This window comes from Chelonia mydas, chromosome 6, assembly GCF_015237465.2.
Source record: "Chelonia mydas isolate rCheMyd1 chromosome 6, rCheMyd1.pri.v2, whole genome shotgun sequence".
NCBI lineage: Eukaryota > Metazoa > Chordata > Testudines > Cheloniidae > Chelonia > Chelonia mydas.
The window spans coordinates 125,612,532-125,633,408 of NC_051246.2; the positions used below are offsets into that span (position 1 = coordinate 125,612,532).

The following is a 20,877-nucleotide window of genomic DNA, read 5'->3' on the forward strand; positions in this document are numbered from 1 at the left end:
GTACTACTGACTAGGAGCAATCCCCACAGCACGGCTGCTGCTGGGGAGAGGAGGCAAGAGGAGCGACTAGGAAGGTCAGTGGAGGACACTGAAATTCTACTTCCAGAAGTAGTGACTTCTCAGCTTTCAGAACATGCTCACAGATCTTGTCTCAGGGCAAAGGAAACCAATTCCGAGCGGAGGAAGTCAGTACCTCTCTGCAGGCGATTTAAATTCGAGTTCACGCAACTGTGACTCCTGCCTGCTCATGCTGCAGAGCCCCAACCAGCAGCACAGAGCCCTTACGGTCAGATATTGCAACTCGCTGAAACACCTCTGACTCCGTTTCCCCCACATACAAAAGTGACTTGCCAAACGTGCCGTTGAGACCCAGAATGTTCAGCCAGAAGATAGAGTTTAGTTCCACTTTCTCCTTGTTTTGCAGCACCAGGCCGTGTGTGAGAACTGGCGCAACTGCTGGCAGTTTAACTGATCCCAAATAAACTTGGGCTCTTTAGCTCCTGCCTCCTTGACAGTTCGCTCACCTCAGGAAAATACACAAGGGAAGTTTTGGGGGGAGAAGATAGGGAGCAGATGTAGCTCCTGATGGCTTCCCAAGATAAACTATGCCAGGCTAGACCACCCAGTCTATGTAGTGCCTTCAGTATGCTGAGTCCATTAGACAAATATGGGGCAAGGTCCCCTGAATCATGGGCTCTGCAGGTGGGAGGGCGGGGAGGGGGAGGGGGAGAAGGAATCTCTTACTTGCTGACCCCTTCTCCTATGCAAGTTCAGATCAAGCAGCAAAAACGCCTAAGGCGGAGGAGACAGGCTGGCATTTTGTAGGGGTAGTAGTTTAAAGCCTGTTAGCTCACTGGCTGCCACACAGCAGACCATGTGCAAGAAAAAGATCAAGTGGTCGCTGTCCATAGTTCCAAGGAGGGGGGAAGCGTCGCCTACCAGCCGATGACGTAGGCATGGGTCTAGCGAAGCGACTCAGACATAAAAGAGTCATTGCCTTGGGCAGAGGAGCCTTGGTGAGCTACAGGAGCCCAGGCTCCCAATTTGGCCACACACAGGAGCTGCCAATTCCTGATCACCAGTATTCAGACCCAGCAACATCCTCATCCCTTCTTTGATGAGGAGGTGAATGCTGCCCAGCCTTGTTTGAGTCCGTCTCCACTGACAGGGGCTTTGCAGACCCTGGACAGAGCATGGTCACCATGGGAGAAAGTCATCTAGCCCCATCTCCAGCAGAAGCAATGCTGCCTTTCATCAGGCCATCAGCCTGGGTTTAGAATTCTGTCTCCAGTAGTAACAAGAGTCCAGGGCTCCTGCAATGGAGAGAGACCATGTGATGGTGCACCCCATAAAGCTCTATGGAAATATGCTTGTGTGTGTGTGAGAGATAACTGGAATATGTTTTATGCTACATATGCCATGTAACATCTCTGTAAAGGCTATGATCCACTGAATCTATTCCTCCTATTTGTATGCCTGTATCATTTTTGTAGTTGAAGTTATGAATATTGGCCGCGTACTGGCTTGATTTCTAGATAACCTTAGTAGAGCATTTGGTCAGTTCCTGGAGAATGTGAATTTGCAAAGTTAAGTGCCAGTTAAGAAGCACTTAAGGAACAATGCATCTTGGAAAGCTCCAATCCATATAAGAAGTCTTCCTGGAGACATTCAAGATACCATGTGGAGCTGGACTTTGCATAGGAGAGAGGAGGGGGTCTCCACCCACAAGAGAGTCTATTTAAGCCTGTGGGAGACCCCTCCATTTTGTCTTCAGCCGGCTAAGAAGATGTATCCTTGGGGGTGGAGAGCCTCTCTCTCCTTAGCCAGCTGAAGACAAAATGGAGGGGTCTCCCACAGGCTTAAACAGACTCACTCTCTCCTATGCAAAGTCCAGCTCCAAGATGGAGTTCTGGAGTGACTTGCCCAGGTGACGAGTCCATGCATGACTCCCAGTTTTTACAGGCAGAAGCCATTTCCCACATGGTATCTTGAATGTCTCCAGGAAGACTTGTGTGGATTGGTGCTCAGTGCTCCCAGCTGATAGGATGTGGGTGTGTCTATACATCCTTTGGTCAAATCTGGAAACCTGGGGAGGGAAGGGAAGGCATGGAGAGGGGGAACCCCAAACCAGGTGCAGTTAGCCCATAAGGAGATACTACATGTAATGGAGTGGGATACTGCTTCTGACACAAGTGAGGTAAGCTGGCTTTCTCCTACAACAGGCCACCAGAGTTTTATTACTAGACTGGGTTGCTAGTGGATCTGGTTTATGGGTGTCACATTAGCAGAGGATTGCAGTTACTATCAAATGCCTCGACATTAAGTGTCAGATAGCAACACACCATCAGTACCAGATCTTGACTCTGTACTGAAACAAGTGATTTAAGAAACTCAAGGAGAAAAAAAAAAAAAAAAAAAAAAAGTCCAGTATTGAGCGTTATAGTGATCTTCTGTTGCACCAATAGATCTCCTGCAAGCACAAACACAAATTGAAGAACCTAAACTGAAAAGAGTTTGACTAGTTCCAGGCTGGAACTCTTTTTGTTCTGTGTTTGCAGAGCATCTAGCATGATGGGGTCATGGTCTTGGACTTGCACCCCTATGGACTGAAGTAAATAATTCAGCGCAGCTTAGACAGCATTTACCTACCTTTGACTCGAGGTAGACGTTTGCCGATGACATTTTTGCAAGTTTGCACATACAACAAGCTAATGAAATGGCACAAAGAATGAAGAGACTGTCATTGACTAGTGCCCGAACAAATACTGTCCATCTCAGCCGACTCTCCGGGACATCTTCATGAATAAGCATTGCACAAGTTAAATTCACAACGAGAAAGAGAAGGCTGGTAAATATGGAGCCCAGATACAACAGGACCCTGGAAAAAGAAAAACTGATTGAGCAAAACAGTCTGAAGAAGTCTCTACTGCCGCATCATCTCCCTTGTTCTCTATTAGTTCATTTTACTCCCAGCATTGTTCTTCATTTGCTATAACTCAGCAAGCTAGCAAGTGTGAAAGGTCAGTTATGTAGACAAGGAATTAGGGAAGCCATTTAGAAGTCAGTTTAAATTGTTTAGTCGACATAGTGCGTAGAGCACTGGTATTTAAAAAAATCACTCAGTTGGTAGAAGCTTGCAAGAAATCAGGAGTTACAAGATTCCTGTCTTTCTATCTTAAAGTTGCAAGATAAGAACTTAACTATTGGTTTAACTTACACGAATGTAAGTTAGAGGCTCTGAGAGTCAGCCCAACCACCACCAGCCTTGGTGAAAATAAGTGGCTGCAAACACAGTCAAATCTACACTCTCCTTTGAGAGTTGGTCTCCTGAAACAGGTCCATTAGTCCTTGGCCTATGGGTCTAACGGACACAATCTGAAGTCCTGCCTTCCATACAGAAGGATGTCCTACTAGAATGACTTAACACGCAGGCTTGAGCCGCAGGCGTGGTTGGTGTGTTGCGAAGCCACAGCATGGGTTCACAAGCTAGGGATCACAAAGCTCCACAGAAGACAAGACTCCCTCACTGGCTTATGGCTAGATAGTGAATCCCAGAAGTATTCTACCATGGTTCTCAGCCTTTTCATGGGTGACCCTAACCTGCTGGAGCACCAATACCCTCCCATGAATTACAGAAACATGTGCTGTCTAATGCAGTGCTCATTCTAGAGCCTTAGGCTAGGTCTACACAGCAGCTAAGCCACCTGCAGCTGGCCCATGCCAGATGACTCAGGCTCGTGGGGCTGTTTCACTGCTGGAGCCCAGGCTCTAAGATTCTGTGAGGTAGGAGGGTCCCAGAGCTTTGGCTCCAGCCTGAGCCTGGAAGTCCACACAGCAATGAAGCAAGCTTGCAGGGTTCAGGCTGTGGGGCTGAGCCAGCTGGCACTGGCCAGGCATGGGTTTTTTCCATTGCTGTGTAGACGTACCCTTTGAGAGTTGCAGGGAGGCTGTCACTGGTGCTATGTGTATTAGTAAAGAGGGGCAAACCAGGAGCTATAGCATCTCCCTTTTGGGTACAATCGAGTCCTTCACCCCCCAGACCCACATAGGCACCCCAATCTGATGATCAGGCTGCCCAGTGACTAGCCCACAACTTCTTCAGGGCTTTGCTTTCCACCCTGTGCTCTGAGGTAACTGAATTAATCTTTGTTAAACATCTCAGTAAGAGACAAAACAAAGCTATTGCTATGAAGTTTGAATGTAGCGTTTGATAGTCAGTGTCTGAAATCTATCTTTCAGATACGCTGTACTGTTAATACACCCAATGAGAGCATGTTTGGGGTAGGCAAGAAGAGGAGTCACTTACTTGTACTTATTGAATTCTGCTGCACATTTGACTTTGAATATAACCTACAAAGGAAGAGTGTGGAAAGTTATTCTAACATGCCCATAGTATGTGTTACAGTTCATGTTGTAATTACATTAGAAGGGATTCTGCTCAGCAAAAGGGCAGAAAAGGGTGGGGTTTCTAGTTCTCCATACTCTTAATACTGTTTGTAGCCTGCAACCATTTGCCACATAGAAAATTAACCTGTTCTGCTAGGTGGACTGAATAGGTCATGAGAGTTTAGTCTAAACAACTGTTTTAGTAGCTAAGCAAGTAATTTATGAATCCAGTTATTCGTTGGGCAATAACTGCGAATCCTGTCTTGCTCTGAAGGACTTTACAAGGAGAGTGGGATTTGGTCTTCAGTAGCTGAATGTGAGCTACATTGTTCAGCAAAATAAAGTTGTGACAAGCTTTTCGTATTGAATATTGTAGGACCTCAGTCATGTTTAATTTCTTTATTAAAGAAAGGGCTTTAGCTGCTATTCTTAAATTAGACATTAGGGGGCTATTTCTGGTTAGCCTTTTATATTTGATTACGTTAGAACTCATGGAAAACTATATTGCAATAGAGTACGTGCACATTCGCTTCTGGGTTTCTTCACCCTGGCAGAAGCTCAGCTGGCTATATTTGCTTAATGATTCACCATATATTTGAAGAAATTCTTCAGAAGGCTGAAGTCCCAGACATGCTGAATTCTGCAGAGTAGAGGACAGATTTACAATTTCATGTGACTAGAAATGTGACGAAAGTTAGCAGCTCATGTGATGTGTCAATCTTTGGAGCAGCTCTTCAATTGGGAAGGGAGCAGTATGGGCAAGTTGAGGCTATAAGCACCTCTCCTTCTTAAAAAGGGTGTTGGGTACATGTGACATAAAAGGGTACAATCCAGACTAATGAGCAGGTGTCACCCCTGCCCTGTAACCTTGAGTACCTTACAATGCCTTGCTGAAGTAGCTCCCATCTGGACTGCTCACAAGTGGCCTTCCAGCATGCAAGCCACACCTTGAGTGTCTGTAACTGCAACTTGTCAGTTACACCCTGCTTCTCACCAGCCTTGGTTATACTGCAGGAGGACCCCAGCATACCCCGCAGTCATGTATGTCCTGTATTGCCCAGCGCCCTTTGACAGTACAAAATGTTTTAAGTTTGTTATTCCTTTGAGTGAATAACATGCACATAACTTGTTACCCAAAACAGAATTACCCAGACACTTCAATTTAAACACTCTGGATTAGATAAAACAGCAAAACAAGATTAGCTACAAACATTGAGTAAGAGTAATGATGCACAAAGAGTCAGAAACTGTTACAAGAAATACAAATACCTAACAAACACACTAGATCAGAGTCAAGCAAAGTTTCTTAACACATGCTTTCAGCAGTCTTACTGAAGAATCCCTGTGTCATAGTTTGGGGGACTCAGGGCCCTGCATGCCCCCCCCCCCCCCACTTCCTGCGATTCACCGGACTCTCAGCCAGACAGTAAAACAGAAGGTTTATTAGAAGACAGGAATAGTCCAAAACAGAGCTTGAAGGTACAGGAAACAGGACCCTTCAGTCAGATCCATCTTGGGGCTGACCCTGATGCTGCACCTCCTTCTGTTTTCCCCAGCCAGCTTCAAACTGAAACCCCCCCCTCCAGCAGTCTCACCCAACCACACCCCCTGCTTCTCCTCCAGCCTTTGTCCAGTTTTCTGGGCAGAAGGTGTCACCTAGCCCCAACCCCCTCCTGGGCTCAGGTTATGTGCTCATGTATCAACCCTCAAGTGAAGTCCCACCCTGATATCCCACCACCAATGCAGACTCTACCAGTAAATACCCCCCACTGTCACACCCTGTCAGAGTTCAAGACTTGCTTTCTTTGTCACTTCAGGTGCACTGAATGCGATGGGCAGGGAGAAGAGAGATGGTGCCCTGGGGTGTTTCAATCCCTCTCTAGAAAAAGAAAAAACAAAATATTTCCAGCTGGGAAGTACGAGACAAAAGTCTATGTGGAAGGATGTTCCCTTCTGGATTTCTTGCTCCTGTTTCAGCTTTCTTTGTTTCCCTCCAGGTTTGATTATTCTGTTTACTGCTTAAAATGCAAATTAAGCAGAGAACACATTGCTTTGTTTAGGACAAACCTATTTCCCCGCCTCAGTTTCGGCAGGGTTGTGGGGTTTGGAACATGTGTTAGTATCATCATACATGCATAATTTTATAATTTCACATACAACGTTGCCACATATTTTATCAGGATGATCCTGACCAGCAGGTAAGTTTTCAGAGGATGCCTCAGAAGACATACTATTGTAGTACCTTTTAGACAAGATGTGTAGGATGACCACCTGTCCTAATTGGGTGGGACAATCCTGAAATGCAGTGTTCAAGTCCCAGTCAGAATCACGCCAGGACGGCATTTGACCTGGGTTCCCTGCGGCACTGCTTCACACCTGTCTGAGGTTCTGGGGTGGCACCAGCTTCTTCCCAAGGGGTGAGGTGGGTGGGAGAGAGAAAGGGGTGAGTTGGGCCTTCACCGCCCCCCCCCCCCCAAAAGGGCCCCACCCCCTGGCCAGGCCGGAAGCCGAGCCATGGTAAGAACCCTCACAGGCAGTCTGCTGTGGGGAGTCCTGGACCCCCCTCCTGCCCTAGCCAGAGGGCCAGTGTGCCCAAGAGTAGCCCCTGACAATGTTCTAAAACAGAGGCTAATGAGGCTCTCATATTTTGAGACCAATCAGAGCATCAATATAAGACTTTGTCCTTTAGAACATGCCTGCACACCTCCGGAGAAGGCAGATTCTTAACCTCTTTGAGCAAGTGGTAGCAAGGCAGGAGGGAGTCACTCCATCTAGATCAAGTGTCTATTGCGCTTCGAACTGCAGTGAGTAATCATCATACGGTGCTGACTAATGCTTCCAGTGTCTTCACCAAGGACTTAGGCAGGGTTTGAACTTCAGTGAAGCTGGCACCTAGACCCTGTAGGCTCCTTTGAAAGATTCTAAGGGTACAGGAACCAGACAGACAAGTCTCCGGCTACTGAGATGCATGAGACAAGAATATCATGACCTTCCTATCTCCTAATCCTTAATTCAGTAAAGAGCCCTATTTTTCAGTGGAAGTTAGCTGGCAACAGCCTCAACGCAGCTAACAAGTAGAATGGCTGCTACTTGCATTCAGGCTGTGAGGGTTTGTAACACAACAACATCACTACTTTCAGCGTACGAATAATGAAAGTACTTACACAGGAGGAGAAGAAACGTGATTTTAGTCTTTGGAGAGCATTGGCTGTTGCTTACAAGGATATGAGTATTTACTGGGCTAGTCTGGCAAGGAAGAGTTTTGAAAGAGAGAGAGAGAGTCACACTCATAGTCTCAAGATTTCTGAAGCCAAGGTGGCAAGTTTGATGGGGTAGCACAGCTTTGAAGGAAGCTTGGCATGGTTTTGCTGAAGGACTGGGAGTAAGAGACTTTACCGGTTCTAGCAGACACTTGCCCTTGGATCTTAAAGCAGTTGTATGGTCATTGCACAAGAGCACCCACTGCTGCAGGAAGCTATCCTGAAAGGCTAAGCTCCTACAGCTTCCACAGCATGGGTGTTTTGTGGCTGACGAACCGCAGTTTGCTGCTGACTAACTGGGCAACATTCTGACCCGACATCTCCCTCTGCCTTCACCTCTGAGCCATCAAAGCTGCCAATTCACATTATGAGAGGCTTCAGAATACAAAGTTTCAGCAACTACAGATGGCAAAAGGCTTCTAGGAAACCTTTGCCACAATGAAATGGCCACTAGCACTCATGACTGAACATGTGTCCAATCCAATATGGCAATTCCTGAGGTCTGTCTAGTACAGTATCCCATCTGACAGTGGCCAGTACCAGACTCTCCAGAGGTGAAGAATGCCACATAGTAAACAGATGTAGGATAATCTGACCCCCCAAGCCTGTTAGGCCTAGTAGCTAGAGACTGGCTTAAGATCACCAAAAAAAGCTCAACTTATTTCTGAGACTAGATATTTTGCCTCCCAATCCATCCTGAAGAGCTATTTCTCCACCATGGTATTGACAGTGCAAGGGCTTTTTCCATATTCCTCCAAACTGTGACTATTGCTGGCATATCAGCGGGACATGGGCCGGCTATGCTGGGGATTTTCTGGTTTTGAAACCAGCAAGAGGGACATCAAGATGAGTCAACTGGAGAAGTCCATGGTTAGCGAGTGTTTGTGTATCCTGGACATCTGTGTGTCAACTAAGAGGTTTGTATCATCATCCTGAGTGACTATTCTGAAAGGCCCAAGTCAGAGCTCAGACCTGGCTTTTAAGAGATTAAAGTAGAACAGAGTGTTTGGCTTGTGCTTTCTTCCCCCAGCACTCTTTGCTACACTAAAATCCCCTGCACTCCCAGTGGGACTGAGCCATTGATGGGAGGTCAGAGAGGAAGCCTTGTTTATCTTGATCTAAAGAGTCTATTTCTTAGTACTTAATTGGCTGTACTAGGCAGCAGGTTCCCTGTCCATGACAGTTAGACACTGATGCAAGCATTGAAGCGGTCTTGTAAAGAGTTTCTAGAGCATCCCAAAGCTCTGGGATTCTTGTTCAGCTGCTGCCATGAAAAGTTGAGGATGAGCATGCAGGACCAGTACTCCAAATTTTGCTCACCCTGAAATATTTGTAATGATCAATAAGCCTTGGCAGGAGAGAGACTTGAATAAACGCCATCGTCGTGTGTTAGGTCTCACCTCCTCGATGCCAATTTTAACAGTTTAGGCAGGCCATAGCTTACTGCTACTAAAGGCTTTATACTATTTGCAAACCCATGACAAGTTATCCAGTAGGTTGCCACCTAGAAGAGGGTCTTATTTGCTAACAGGGCACATAGGGATTTAGTTGTAGCCCCCAGAATTAGGAGTTTTACCCCTCAAGATTAAAGGGTGGAATTCCAGACCTCTCAACACTGGCCTAACTCTGCTGCCCTTGTATTCAATGGTAAAAATTCCATCAATTTGGATGGGAGCAAAGTCAGGCCAGTGTCAAGAGCTTTTGGGGGTGCGGGGGGGGGGGAGAACAAACCCTAGCAGGCCAAGACAGAATAATCAGCCTCTTGAGATGAATGGGGAACCCCACCTCATGGTGCAAATTCACTGCACAGCAAGTCAGGGACTGGGGAATTCAGGGGTTCCTTGATGCTGCTATGCAACAGTGATGGAGCTGGTGGACCTGCTGCTAATCTGATTCACTGGTCAGATGCCCAGTGCTCCTACCCCATCCAGTGGCACAAGCAGTGCAGCAGCTACTCATTGTATTTGGAACAGCAGCCCTATGGGAGAGGAGCAAGAACATTTTCACAACCTCCCCTAAGTGCCAGCAGAATCCTTCAGAGCAGCTAGCCTGTGCACCAGTTGTGCTCTAGGGGCTGGGGAAGGAACACATGAGATCTGGGCCTTAGACAGTTCACACCTGTCCTTCCAGAGCCTGCAGGCTCAGGAAGAAAGCTACACATTTGGAAGGGTCTTGGGGTTGCAGAGGACTCCAGTTATATAATGAAAGCAGCCAAAACTGACAGGTGAACTTCCAATTTGCCAGAGAACATTTCCCCACTTTCCCTTGGCAAGTGGATTTGTCAAGCCTTTGACAGGTGGATGCTCGTAGACTTTAGATGATCACGATGGTCCCTTCTGACCTTAGTCTGACCTCCTGCACATTGCAGGCCATAGAACCTCACCCACCCATCCACTCCTGTAATAGTGCCCTAAACCCAGGCTGAGTTACTGAAGTCCTCAATTCATGGTTTAAAGACTTCGAGTTACAGATAATCCATTTACGCTACATTAAACTTGTAGGTGACCCATGCCCCAGGCTGCAGAGGTAGGTTAAAAAAACCCCAGGGTCTCTGCCAAACCAACCCAGAGGAAGAGTCCTTTTCAACCTCAAACATGGTGATCAGTTAGACCCTGAGCCTGTGGGCAAGACCCACCATCCAGACACCTGGGAAAGAATTCTCCGTAGTAACTCAATGTCTTGTCTCCAGCAGTTGGGGATTTTTGACACTGGCAGTCACCAGTGGGCCACGTGCCATCATAGGCAGTCCTGTCATACCGTCCCCTCCATAAATTTATCAAGCTCAGTCTTGAAGCCAGTTAGGTTTTCTACCCGCACTGCTCCCCTTGGGAGGCTGTTCCAGAACTTCAGTTCTCTGATGTTTAAAACAGTCGCCTAATTTTGAGTCTAAACTTGTTGATGGCCAGTTTATATCCATTTGTTCTGAGGTCCACATTGGTGTATAACTTAAATAACTCCTCTCTCTCTCTCCCTGGTATATATCTCTGATGTATTTATAGGGAGAGGTCATCTCCCCTCAGCCTTCTCTTGGTTAGGCCAAAGAAGCCAAGCTCTTTTGAGTCTCCTCTCATAAGGTAGGTTTTCTGTTTCTCAGATCATGCGAGTAGCCCTTCTCTGCACCAGTTTCAGTTTGAATTCATCTTTCTTAAAGATGGGAGACCAGAACTGCACACACTACTCCAGATGAGGTCTCACCAGCACCTTGTATAATGGTACTAACACTTCCCTGTCTCTCACCTCACCTCACCTGATCCATCTTGGACCACATTAGTCTTTCATGGCCGCATCACATTGACAGCTCATAGTCATCCTGTGATCAACCACTACATCCAGGTCTTTCTATTCCTCTGTCACTTCCAACTGAAAAGTCTCCAGTGTATGGAAAAATTCTTGTTAGTTCCTAAACGCATGACCTGGCACTTTGCATTATTAAATTTCACTCTGTTTCTATTGCCCCCAGTTCTTGTATGATATTCTGATCCTTCTCCATAATGGCAATAAACTCCCAACTTTGGGTCATCTGTAAATTTTATTAGCACACACCCACTTTTATGCTAAGATCAGTAATAAAAAAAGTTAAATAAGACTGGTCCCAAGACTGATCCCCGAGAAACTCCACTAGTAGCCTCCCTCTAGCCTGAGAGTTCACTTTTCAGTATGACCTGTTGTAGCCTCCCCTTTAACCAGTTTGGTTCCACCTTTCCATTCCCACATGAAGCCCCATCTTCTTCAATTTAACTAATAATTTCTCATGTGGAACAGTCTCAAATGCCTTACTGACATCCAGGTTGATTAGACTGACTACATTTCCCTTTAAAACAAACTCACACACAATTATCTTCTCACAGAAGAGGACCAGGTTGGTCTGGCACAATCTACCTTTTATAAAACCATGTTGTATTTTATTCCAATTACCATCCATCTCTATGTCCTTAACTACTTTCCCTTTCAAAATTTGTTTTAAGACCTTGCATACAATTGAGGTCAAACTAACAGGCCTGTAGCTTTTTAAAAATAGGAACTAGATTAGCAACTGCAGTCAGTGTACAACCCCTGAGTTCACAGATTCATTAAAAATCCTTGCAATTGGGTTTGCAATTCCATGCGCCAGTTCTTTAAATGTTCTTGGATGGAGATTATCCAGGCCCCTCAATTTAGTCCCATTAAACTGTTGGAGTTTGACTCCCACTTTGGATGGGGTAATTTCTACCTCCATATCCTCATTACCATTAGCCACCGTGCTACTATCCCTAAAATCTTCATTGCCTTAGTTTTTAAATGAGCGTAAAGTTTTTGTTGAGGTGTTGGGCCATGACTAAATAATCTTTAATCTCCACCCCATCCTCGGTGTTTAGCAGTCCCACATCTTTTCCTCATTTTTTCTTATTTATAGGACTACAGAACCTTTTATTATTAGTGTTAATTCCCTTTGAAAGGGCCAACTCTGCTAGGCTTTGGGCAGTTCTCACTTCATCCTCACACTTGGATGTCCAAGAGGTAGCTTTCCTTGCTGATCCATCCCATCTTCCATTTCTTATATGCTTTCTCTTAATCACTTGTTTGAGATGCTTGCTCATCCAGCTCGGTCTGCAACCCTTCCCTAGGAATGTTTTCCCCTTGCTCAGGATGCAGGCTTCAGATCGCTTCTGCGACGTTGACAAAGTAATTCCAAGCCTCCTCCACATTCAGATCCTTGAGTTCTTTGGTTCAGTCCACTTCCCTCACTAATTCCCTAAATTTTTTAAACTTGCTCTTTTGAAATCAAGGACCCTCGTTGCAGACCTATTTTTGTTCATCCTTCCATTTAGTTTAATTGGAATTAGGTCATGATTACTAGAACCAAGGTTGTCCTCTACATCCAGTTCTTCTACTAGGTCCTCATTACTACCAAATCTAAAATGGCATCACCTTTTGTTGGTTCATCACCAACTGTTTGGTGAAGAAATCGGTCAGCTATCACATACAGGAGAATCTGGGCCCTTCTATTATCAGTAGAACTTGTCCTCCAATCTATATCTGGGAAGTTAAAGTCTCCCATAATCACACAATTCCCAGTAGTATATATTTCTTTAAAACCAATAAAAAAGTCTCTATCCATATCCAAACTGGATCCCGGTGGTTTGTAGCACACCCCAAACACTATCAGGGGAACATCTAGCAGCTTTCTTCCCTAACAGACTTTATCCATTCCATCACTTACAATTTCTTTAGAGTCCACCTCATCATAAATATACAATGCTACTCCACCACCCAAGCAGTTAGTATGTATAAGAGCATAGATTTCTAGCTACAAAGTTTTAATATGGCCACATGTCCTGGAATCAAGTTGGAAATTAACAGGAAGGGGCAGAGGAAAAAAGGAAGGGGCAGAGGAAACAAAAAGCCCTAGCAGGCTGAGCCATATTGGCCTGGCGGACCTATACAGGTCCCTTGGTCAAGCAGAGCTTCTTTGTGCCAGCCTGACATACAGAGGGACTGTTCACTGCTGTACTATCACTGCCATCCAGTCTTGGAGTTGTAAAGGAGAAGTCTCTCTAGGAAGGAAGGAAGGAGCTAAGAGCTGTAACTACTCCACATAAACACTCAGCACAGGCAGTTACCTCCAAAGTCCCCCATTCAAACAGTCAGAGCACAGGGATGTACCTCTAGCCACTGCTTTCAGTTGGCCGGCCCGGATTCTATATTACTCCTTAGAACGATCTTGGTTCACCTGAAGTTGTTGGAAGTCCCTCTCTCCAAGTATAAAGATAAGAGACAGAACATGGTTGCCTAATTTAAAGAGTGATTATGGAGACATCTGGGTGTGTTGTCACCATGAAGCAGTCACATTTGGATATGCTCTTTTGTCATTAAGAGCCAGCTACACTCAAGAGTTAGGTCGACGTTGTCACACCCTGACAAAACTCTTAGTGTCGCTGCAGCGATGTCATCGAAGAATACTTTCATTGATGTAGCTACTATTGCTTGAGGTAGTGGTATTCCTACAGGAATGGGAAGACCTCTTCCATTGGCACGAGCTGCCTCTACACTACAGAATTATGCCAGCTATAGCTATGTGGCTATATGGTCTCTGTATAAGGTACATCTTTGCTACAATCACATACAGTTCAAGCCCCTGCAGTGTAATAGTACAGGCTCTTCTAGGACCACACCCCAGAAGTGCCCAAAGTTTGCACCAAAACCAAACAAACAAAAAAAAAATCTTTCAGTCTAACCAAGAGAGGAAACCAAGAACAGAAACTGTGGAAGGTTAGTTTCTTCCCTCCCAGAATGTTAGTGCCCCGATCATAAGGTCACTGACAAATCACAAGGGCTTGCTGGGATGCACTCTGCATTTCCCAGCACAGAAAGGTGGCAGCATATCTACTATGTCACATGGTGGTGGGCACTTCCAATTTCTGGAGACTCCTTAGCTGGTGAACCAGGCAGTTTTAACACTGTCCAAGATTCCCACCATCCAGTGAACCCATCCTGAGAGTCATACTGTTGAAGAAATATAGGAGAACCAGATAAAGCTAATGAGGAAAGGTTTAAGGGTACAAGAATGAATGTGGAGCATCTTGGGAGCTCACCGATTAGTGACAGAACTGTTCAGTTTCCTCATCTAGCTTGGATATTTTGGGGATACAAGAACTCCCAGGCTGGGTATGATTTAATTACACTGGAGCAGATGTGCATGTACAGAAGGGGAAGTGGTCTAGTCAGTTGCAGAATTAGGAAGAGAAACCCAGACAGGTTGGAGGTCATGGATAAGCCAACCTTAGTGATGCAGCCTGCCAGAGGACCTCTTCGCCTCCTGCAAGGCAGAGCCCTGAGTCATATTGCTATACACGATAGGGAGTGATGAGGAGGCAACACTTGCAAGCAGGCTTTTGTAGAAGGGGAAGCAAGTGGTTGCTGTGGCTGAAGTTACTCACAAGGGGCCTCTCCAGATGATCAAGGCAGGGAGTGACTGGCAGTAGAGGGAGAAGACTTCTTTCAGAACTAGCCTACTAGGAAGATGCCAAGATGGCCACTGGCAGTGGGGTGGGGGTGGAGAAGAAGCTATTTTAGGTTTCATCTGGAGTATCATTGACAGTTCAGTCTCCAAGCTAACTCTTAGATTTATAATTTGGAGATACACCTCTTTGGAGGCATGATGGGGGGAAAAAGTGTCCCATTTGAGTCAAATTGCTGACTTGGACATCTCCAAGGAAACCAGATCTCAGAATAAGCCTGATGAAGTTAAGATGAAAGCAGAACCTCTTTTAATGAGTTGAGATGGAGTAAGGAGAGATGTGGGTTATGTATCAAACTGCTTTTTCATTAGGAGCATCGAAGTACGTAACTAGCTAGCAACAGAAGGAAAACCACAACTGCTACTGCTAAAGCAGCAGGTCTCTGGCGACCAAGAATAAGACTCTCAAAATGAGCGCTGACAAGTTGAACAAGAAAATTACATAGTGGGGCTGGAAGCCCAGAGAGAATCCTAGTCTGTTTTTATTCTGCACTTTGTTGGGGGGGAGGAAGGGCACGGAATTGTGTTTTTCAAACAGGTAATTCATACAGAAATAATGTGATTTGTCAGTAGGGGTTTGTGAATTAGAAGCCTAGTACAGTTTACCCTCACACCCCAGCACCACTTTCATCTTTTAGCTCACAAACAATTCAAGCATGAGTTTGATACACCCAGGTCAGCTGGGAGCCACAGTGACATGAGATATAAAAGCATTGAGAGGGGGGAGAAAAAAAAAGCCATGTTTCTACAGGGTCCTAAAGGCCTTGATTATTCAGTCTTCTCCAAGAAAGCCAATGGGTAGCCAGCCTAATCTTCTGCTTTAAAAGAGGTGCTTTACCACCAGCTTGCAAGTCAGGTATTTGAATCATGGTGAACTACATCTACAGCTCCAAAGATGTTACTAGGTGGACAAGGAGAACTTGTGGCACCTTATAGACTAACAAATTTATTTGGGCATAAGCTTTCGTGCGCTAAAACCCACTTCATCGGATGCATGGAGTGGAAAATACAGTAGAAAGATATATAGTTCCATACCACCCATTCACAGATCATTATCAAGAACTGAAGGACAGTGTCACCATTTAGCAAGTTGTAATTCTATACTAAAGGCCTTGTCAATGCAAGAGTTGCACCCACTTTTTAATTCCATTTAGGAACAGTTTTTAGATTGGAGTGGCCCCCTTGTGGTGGCACCTCTTGTTTCAGATTAAGAGTGCCCTGTATGAATTTAGCTGGGTCATCATGAGCTAAATCAAGGCAGTTCCTTCCTGATTAGTTAACAATCTAGGACAATCTTAGAGCCAAAGTAAGAAGTGTAAACACAAGGGGGTTGTTCCAGTCTAACCTTGCCAGTTTCATCTGTAGAGCTCTTGGGTCTCAGCTCAGTTCTTCTGGAGGGCAGGTGAACAAATGGTTTAGACCAGGGGTTCCCAAATTGGGGGGTGGGGAGGGTGTCAAAAGGTTATGACCAGGGTCACAAGCTGTCAGCCTCCACCCCAAACCCCATTTCACCTTCAGCATTTAGAATAGTGTTTATATATGTGTTTTTAATTGATAAGCAGGGGTCCACACTCAGAGGCTTGCTTTGTGAAACAGATCACCACTACAAAAATTTGAGCACCACTGGTTTAGACATTGCAGGCACTCTCTACCCCTGCCTTCTCAGAAACGCCATGGGCCCAGTTGTCCACCACCTTGCACGGAGTGCAGTTGCTCACACTTGTGCAAGCAAATGCTGCTATTCTGACCCACAAGGATTTTACACCCACTTTGCACGACTTTCAGCCTGTGGTCCATGGACCAATGGGGATCTGCAGACTAGGCCTAAAATTTCCAAAGGGATCCACACTCCCACATGAATTTTTTTAACTTTTTTTTAAAAAAGGGTCCACAAATAAAAAAGGTTGTAAACCAGTGCTCTAGTGTATGTGACTCCAGAGGCTAGCTGAGGCTCCGGCCCCCCAACCAAGTATGTGAACATAATTTTTAACAAAGACAAGCTATTCTAGATTCCCCCTCCCCAATTCAAATTCCATAGGTATTGACATTTAGATTAATATTTGTCTTGATGCTAGAACTAGGCAAGGAAAAAAATAAACACCCCTCCTCAAACCCATCTCCCCCGCCCCCCAGTCAGTTCTCCTTGCAAAAGAAAGTTTGTCCTTCCCTTTACCTCACCCATTTGAATTTAGTTTGCAATTTCATAAACAGAATTAGCTTTGAAGAAAGCCCGATGCACATAAACATACTGCAGTATTTAAGTAATTTACACGTGTAACAAAATCTAGGCACATTGTTACCAATACGAGCCCAATTATCCCCTCTTCCCTTTGCCTTTTGGGGACATATTGAATACCTACTAGTAGATAAATCCTAATTTGGCAGAGAAGACAGCTGTCAAACAACAAACGTTGCATAACCACCTATTTTATTACCTTATGTGTTTATAGCTTTGACAGTTTTTAAAAATTGACAGCTTCACCAGTGTTCAGGGTTGTTTTTTTTTGGGGGGGGGGGGGGGGGGAGGAGAAAAGGGAAGAAATGTAGAAGAAACTGTACTGCTCATCTTGTGTGTTATCATGTGAATGCCAATGTCCTAGGGAAAATGAGATCAATTCCCCTGTGACTGAAGGATTTCAGTGGGTTGGAGATTCCTTTGTGAGGGTGTTAAACAGCTGAGAGCTGCAGAGTAAGGCAATCTCAACGATAATAATACAGCTAGCCGGAAAGTATTGCCAGATTAGTTTGTGACTTGCTTCATCAGAGTCCATGCAAAGGGGGAGCCGTTCATCAGAGGCCGGGCTAAGGATAAATATCGGGGGGAATTTGAGGGGGGGATGGATTAGACACACACAAATAAGCTCTGGAGGGAGAGACACGAAAGCCAAGTGACAAACAACAACAAAAGCCACCCAAATGGCCTCGCAGATGTCCCAGTAAATAGTGGCCCATTGTGTTAGGGGCTGAACAGCGACTCTAGCCCCGAGCCTCGGGTCTGAGGGGTGAGCGCGGGGTCCCTGGAACCTCAGCACAACAAGGGGCAGAAGAATAAACCTGCTAATAATAAAAAAAAAAAAGGGGGGGGGGGGTGAGAGAGAGGGGAAGACGCAGCAACAATAGCAAAAGAGGCTCTAGCTGGTGACGTAATGGTTGGCAACCGTCCAGCCCCTGCTATCACCACTTTATCTAGTCCCCCTTAAAACCTCCCCCACACCACACCACACAACACAACACAGCCCAGTTGAGCAACCCGGAGGTTATTTGTCTTCCCAAGTGACACTGTGTGTGTGTGTATGGGGGGGGGGGGGGGCAAGGAAATCGAGGCAAATCCCTGCAGCCTCCCCCCTCCCCAGCCCCAAGTTTGCAGAATTTGGTAAACACACACACACACACACACACCCCCACAACAACACAGCCCAGTTGAGCAACCCGGAGGCTATTTGTCTTCCCAAGTGACACTGTGTGTGTATGGGGGGGGGGCAAGGAAATCGAGGCAAATCCCCGCAGCCTCCCCCCTCCCCAGCCCCAAGTTTGCAGCATTTGGTAAACACACACACACCCCACAACAACAACACAGCCCAGTTGAGCAACCCGGAGGTTATTTGTCTTCCTAAGTGACACTGTGGGGGGGCGTGTGTGTGTCTCTCTCTGTGGGCAAGGAAATCAGGGCAAATCCCCGCAGCCTCTCCCCCAACGTGCAGAATTTGGTGTGCCCCCCCCCCCCCCCCCCGCGCACACACACACACACACACACAGCGCCGCGCGCAGGACCCCCCCAGCCCCGCACCTACCTCCGCGAAGTAGAGGTGGAGGAGGCAGAGGCTGGCGAAGAGCAGGCAGCCCGGCGAGCAGTGCAGCAGCCAGCGGGCGAAGGGCGGGCGCGGCAGCGGGGCGGCCGGCGGGGCGGCCGGCAGGGAGCCGGCGAAGAGCACGGTGCGCAGCGCCGCCCACAGCAGGCAGAGGAAGAGGCAGAGCGTGCGGTAGCTCAGCCGCTTCTCCCCGGCGCAGAGGAGCAGCCAGAGCTGCAGGTAGGCGAAGAGGAAGAGGGAGCCGTACAGGGCGGTGTGCAGCACCGTCAGCCCCAGCGCCACCGGGTAGGGGATGGCGGGCATCGCCCCGGCGGCGGGGGCAGAGACGGGCCCGCTCATGGGGCGGGGGAGCGGCAATGGGATAAAAGGTGGGGATGGGAGGGGGGTGTAAAAACCGGGGGCGGGGAAAGTCCCCCCCCCACCCCACTCACAGCAGCGGCTAAAAACCCATGCAACAAAAGAGAGCCCGCGCGCGCCCGCCCGCCCGGCTGCAGCGCTCCCTCGCTTCGAAAACAACTCTCGGCTGGAGCCGATCAGCTGAGCCAGATTATTTGAGGCGCTCGCTCCGGACGGCAGACTTTTCTCATTGGCTCCCGCCGGGCCCGCCCGCGCCGCTCCCTTCTGCCCTTGCCGGTGGCGGCTGGGCCTGCCAGTCAGAGCCGGCCCGCCCTCCGTGGGCTGTCCGGGCTCCGTTTTGTTCTTGGGTTGCCGCCGCCGCCCGACTCGGTTTCCGACCTCCCTCACTTTGTTCGCCTCCCGCCGCCTGGCTTGTTCTCCCAGCTCAGCGAGCCGCCGCTGTGCGGTGCGCCCTCCCGAGCCGCAGCCCCGCGCTGCCTGGGACTGGGATCAGCTGCGCGGAGAGAGGCCTGTGCGGGCGGGCGGGTCTGTGCGGGGGACAGGAGCGGCTCAAGGTCTGCGGGGAGGCAGCGCAGAGATCCCCGTCGCTGTAGGGTTAGCGCAGAGATCCCCACTGCGATAGCGGACCCAACAGATCCCCATTATTATAGAGGGTTTGCTAGTGAGATCGCTATAGGGGAGGTCAGCGATCCCCACAGCTGTAGGGGTAGCTCAGAGATCCCCACTGCTATAGGGAAGCTCAGAGATCCCGAGTTCTATAGGAGTAGCTCAGAGATCCCCACTGCTATAGGGATAGCTCAGAGATCCCCACTGCTATAGGGGTAGCTCAGAGATCCCCACTGCTATAGGGGTAGCTCAGAGATCCTCATTGCTATAGGGGTAGCTCAGAGATCCCCACTGCTATAGGGGTAGCTCAGAGATCCCCACTGCTATAGGGGATAGCTCAGAGATCTCCACAGCAATAGGGGTAGCTCAGAGATCCCCACTGCTATAGGGGTAGCTCAGAGATCCCCACAGCTATAGGGGTAGCTCAGAGATCCTCATTGCTATAGGGAAGCTCAGAGATCTCCACTGCTATAGGTAATACCTAGATCTCCAGCACAGTAAGGTTTAGCTTGGCCTGGGTCTTTCAGCCCTAACTGTGGAGCAGCACCTGTGTCCTCCTGCTATCAAGGGTGAGCCCTGTTACCTGCCCGCTGGAGGCATCCAGTGCCACCACTCTCGGCAAGAAAGGCCTAGAGACACACAGGAGCGGAGGTAACGCGGGGCTGATGTGATCCCATCCCACCCGTGCCAGAGGAGGGACGGATGGAGAACTTCACGCCACTGTCCTCGGGGCAAAAAATGGTGTCTGAAACACGCGATAGCGCCTGCCAGGTGAGTGAGGCCCCAAAGCCATCCTGGGGTGTGCTCCATTTGATCTATTCACAGTGCAGGGGTTTCCACAGACTCCAGTGGGAGGGTCCCTAAGGCCAGGCCGGACAAGCAGACAGAGGGCAGGAGGCAATGTGTAGACAAGCCGGCTTCAGTCCCTGACCAGGAGCAAAAATTGTTTCCATCCAAAAACATGCATCAGTGAACAGGGGCTTTGCACTTGACTGTAACCAGATGGGACAACATTGGCTCCTGCAGCCTTTGCAACCCAAACCATGCTGCAGGGAGCTGACTTGAGAAGTGAGAACCGGAAAGTGAAAGTGAAACCTAAGTGAAAGTGTCCTGAGGGCTATTTCCTTTGTCCCAGCTGCCAGGGAGATGCAAACAGCACTGGAGGTGAGAAGTAAATTAGATTTTAAACAATTCTAGTAATTTAAAGTGGGGTTGGTAACAGAGGAGAGGGTATAGGATACCCCCTAGAGATTCCCCTATACAAAGGGACAAGTTCAGCTGGCTTTAGGGCTTATGTGCACCCTGGAAATGATCAAAGCAGCTGGAGTGCTTGTATATCTTCTAATTCCCTGTTTGTGTATTTTTGCTTTTCCATTGATTTAAAACCAGTGAGAGGTTAAACAGGAAATAGCATGGGACACACAGATTCCTGGAAAGAGTTGATGTAGAACCCTAGTGTAAA

General features: G+C 47.5%; 2 protein-coding genes across 9 annotated transcripts in view; one reads left to right on the top strand and one right to left on the bottom strand.

The window, feature by feature from the left end:
• GPR137C (G protein-coupled receptor 137C) overlaps positions 1 to 19,112 on the bottom strand; it is a 28,096-nt gene extending 8,984 nt beyond the window's left edge. The window contains exons 1-3 of the mRNA XM_037901303.2: positions 18,435 to 19,112; positions 4,307 to 4,350; positions 2,650 to 2,878 (exon numbers count right to left, since the gene is read on the bottom strand). Coding sequence (XP_037757231.1) covers positions 2,650 to 2,878; positions 4,307 to 4,350; positions 18,435 to 18,791 — 630 coding nt within the window. The 5' untranslated portion in view covers positions 18,792 to 19,112. The remainder of the gene's footprint in view (positions 1 to 2,649; positions 2,879 to 4,306; positions 4,351 to 18,434) is intronic.
• The window catches only part of TXNDC16 (thioredoxin domain containing 16), an 84,721-nt gene continuing 82,387 nt past the window's right edge, over positions 18,544 to 20,877 (top strand). For 3 of the 8 annotated variants that reach the window (XM_037901304.2, XM_037901307.2, XM_027832067.3), the window contains exon 1: positions 19,147 to 20,186. The gene's annotated coding sequence lies outside the window, so the exon portion shown is untranslated. Of the gene's footprint in view, positions 18,672 to 19,139; positions 20,187 to 20,877 lie in introns of those variants that run through there. The other 5 variants (XM_043550145.1, XM_043550146.1, XM_037901309.2 and 2 more) reach the window with 4 other exon arrangements.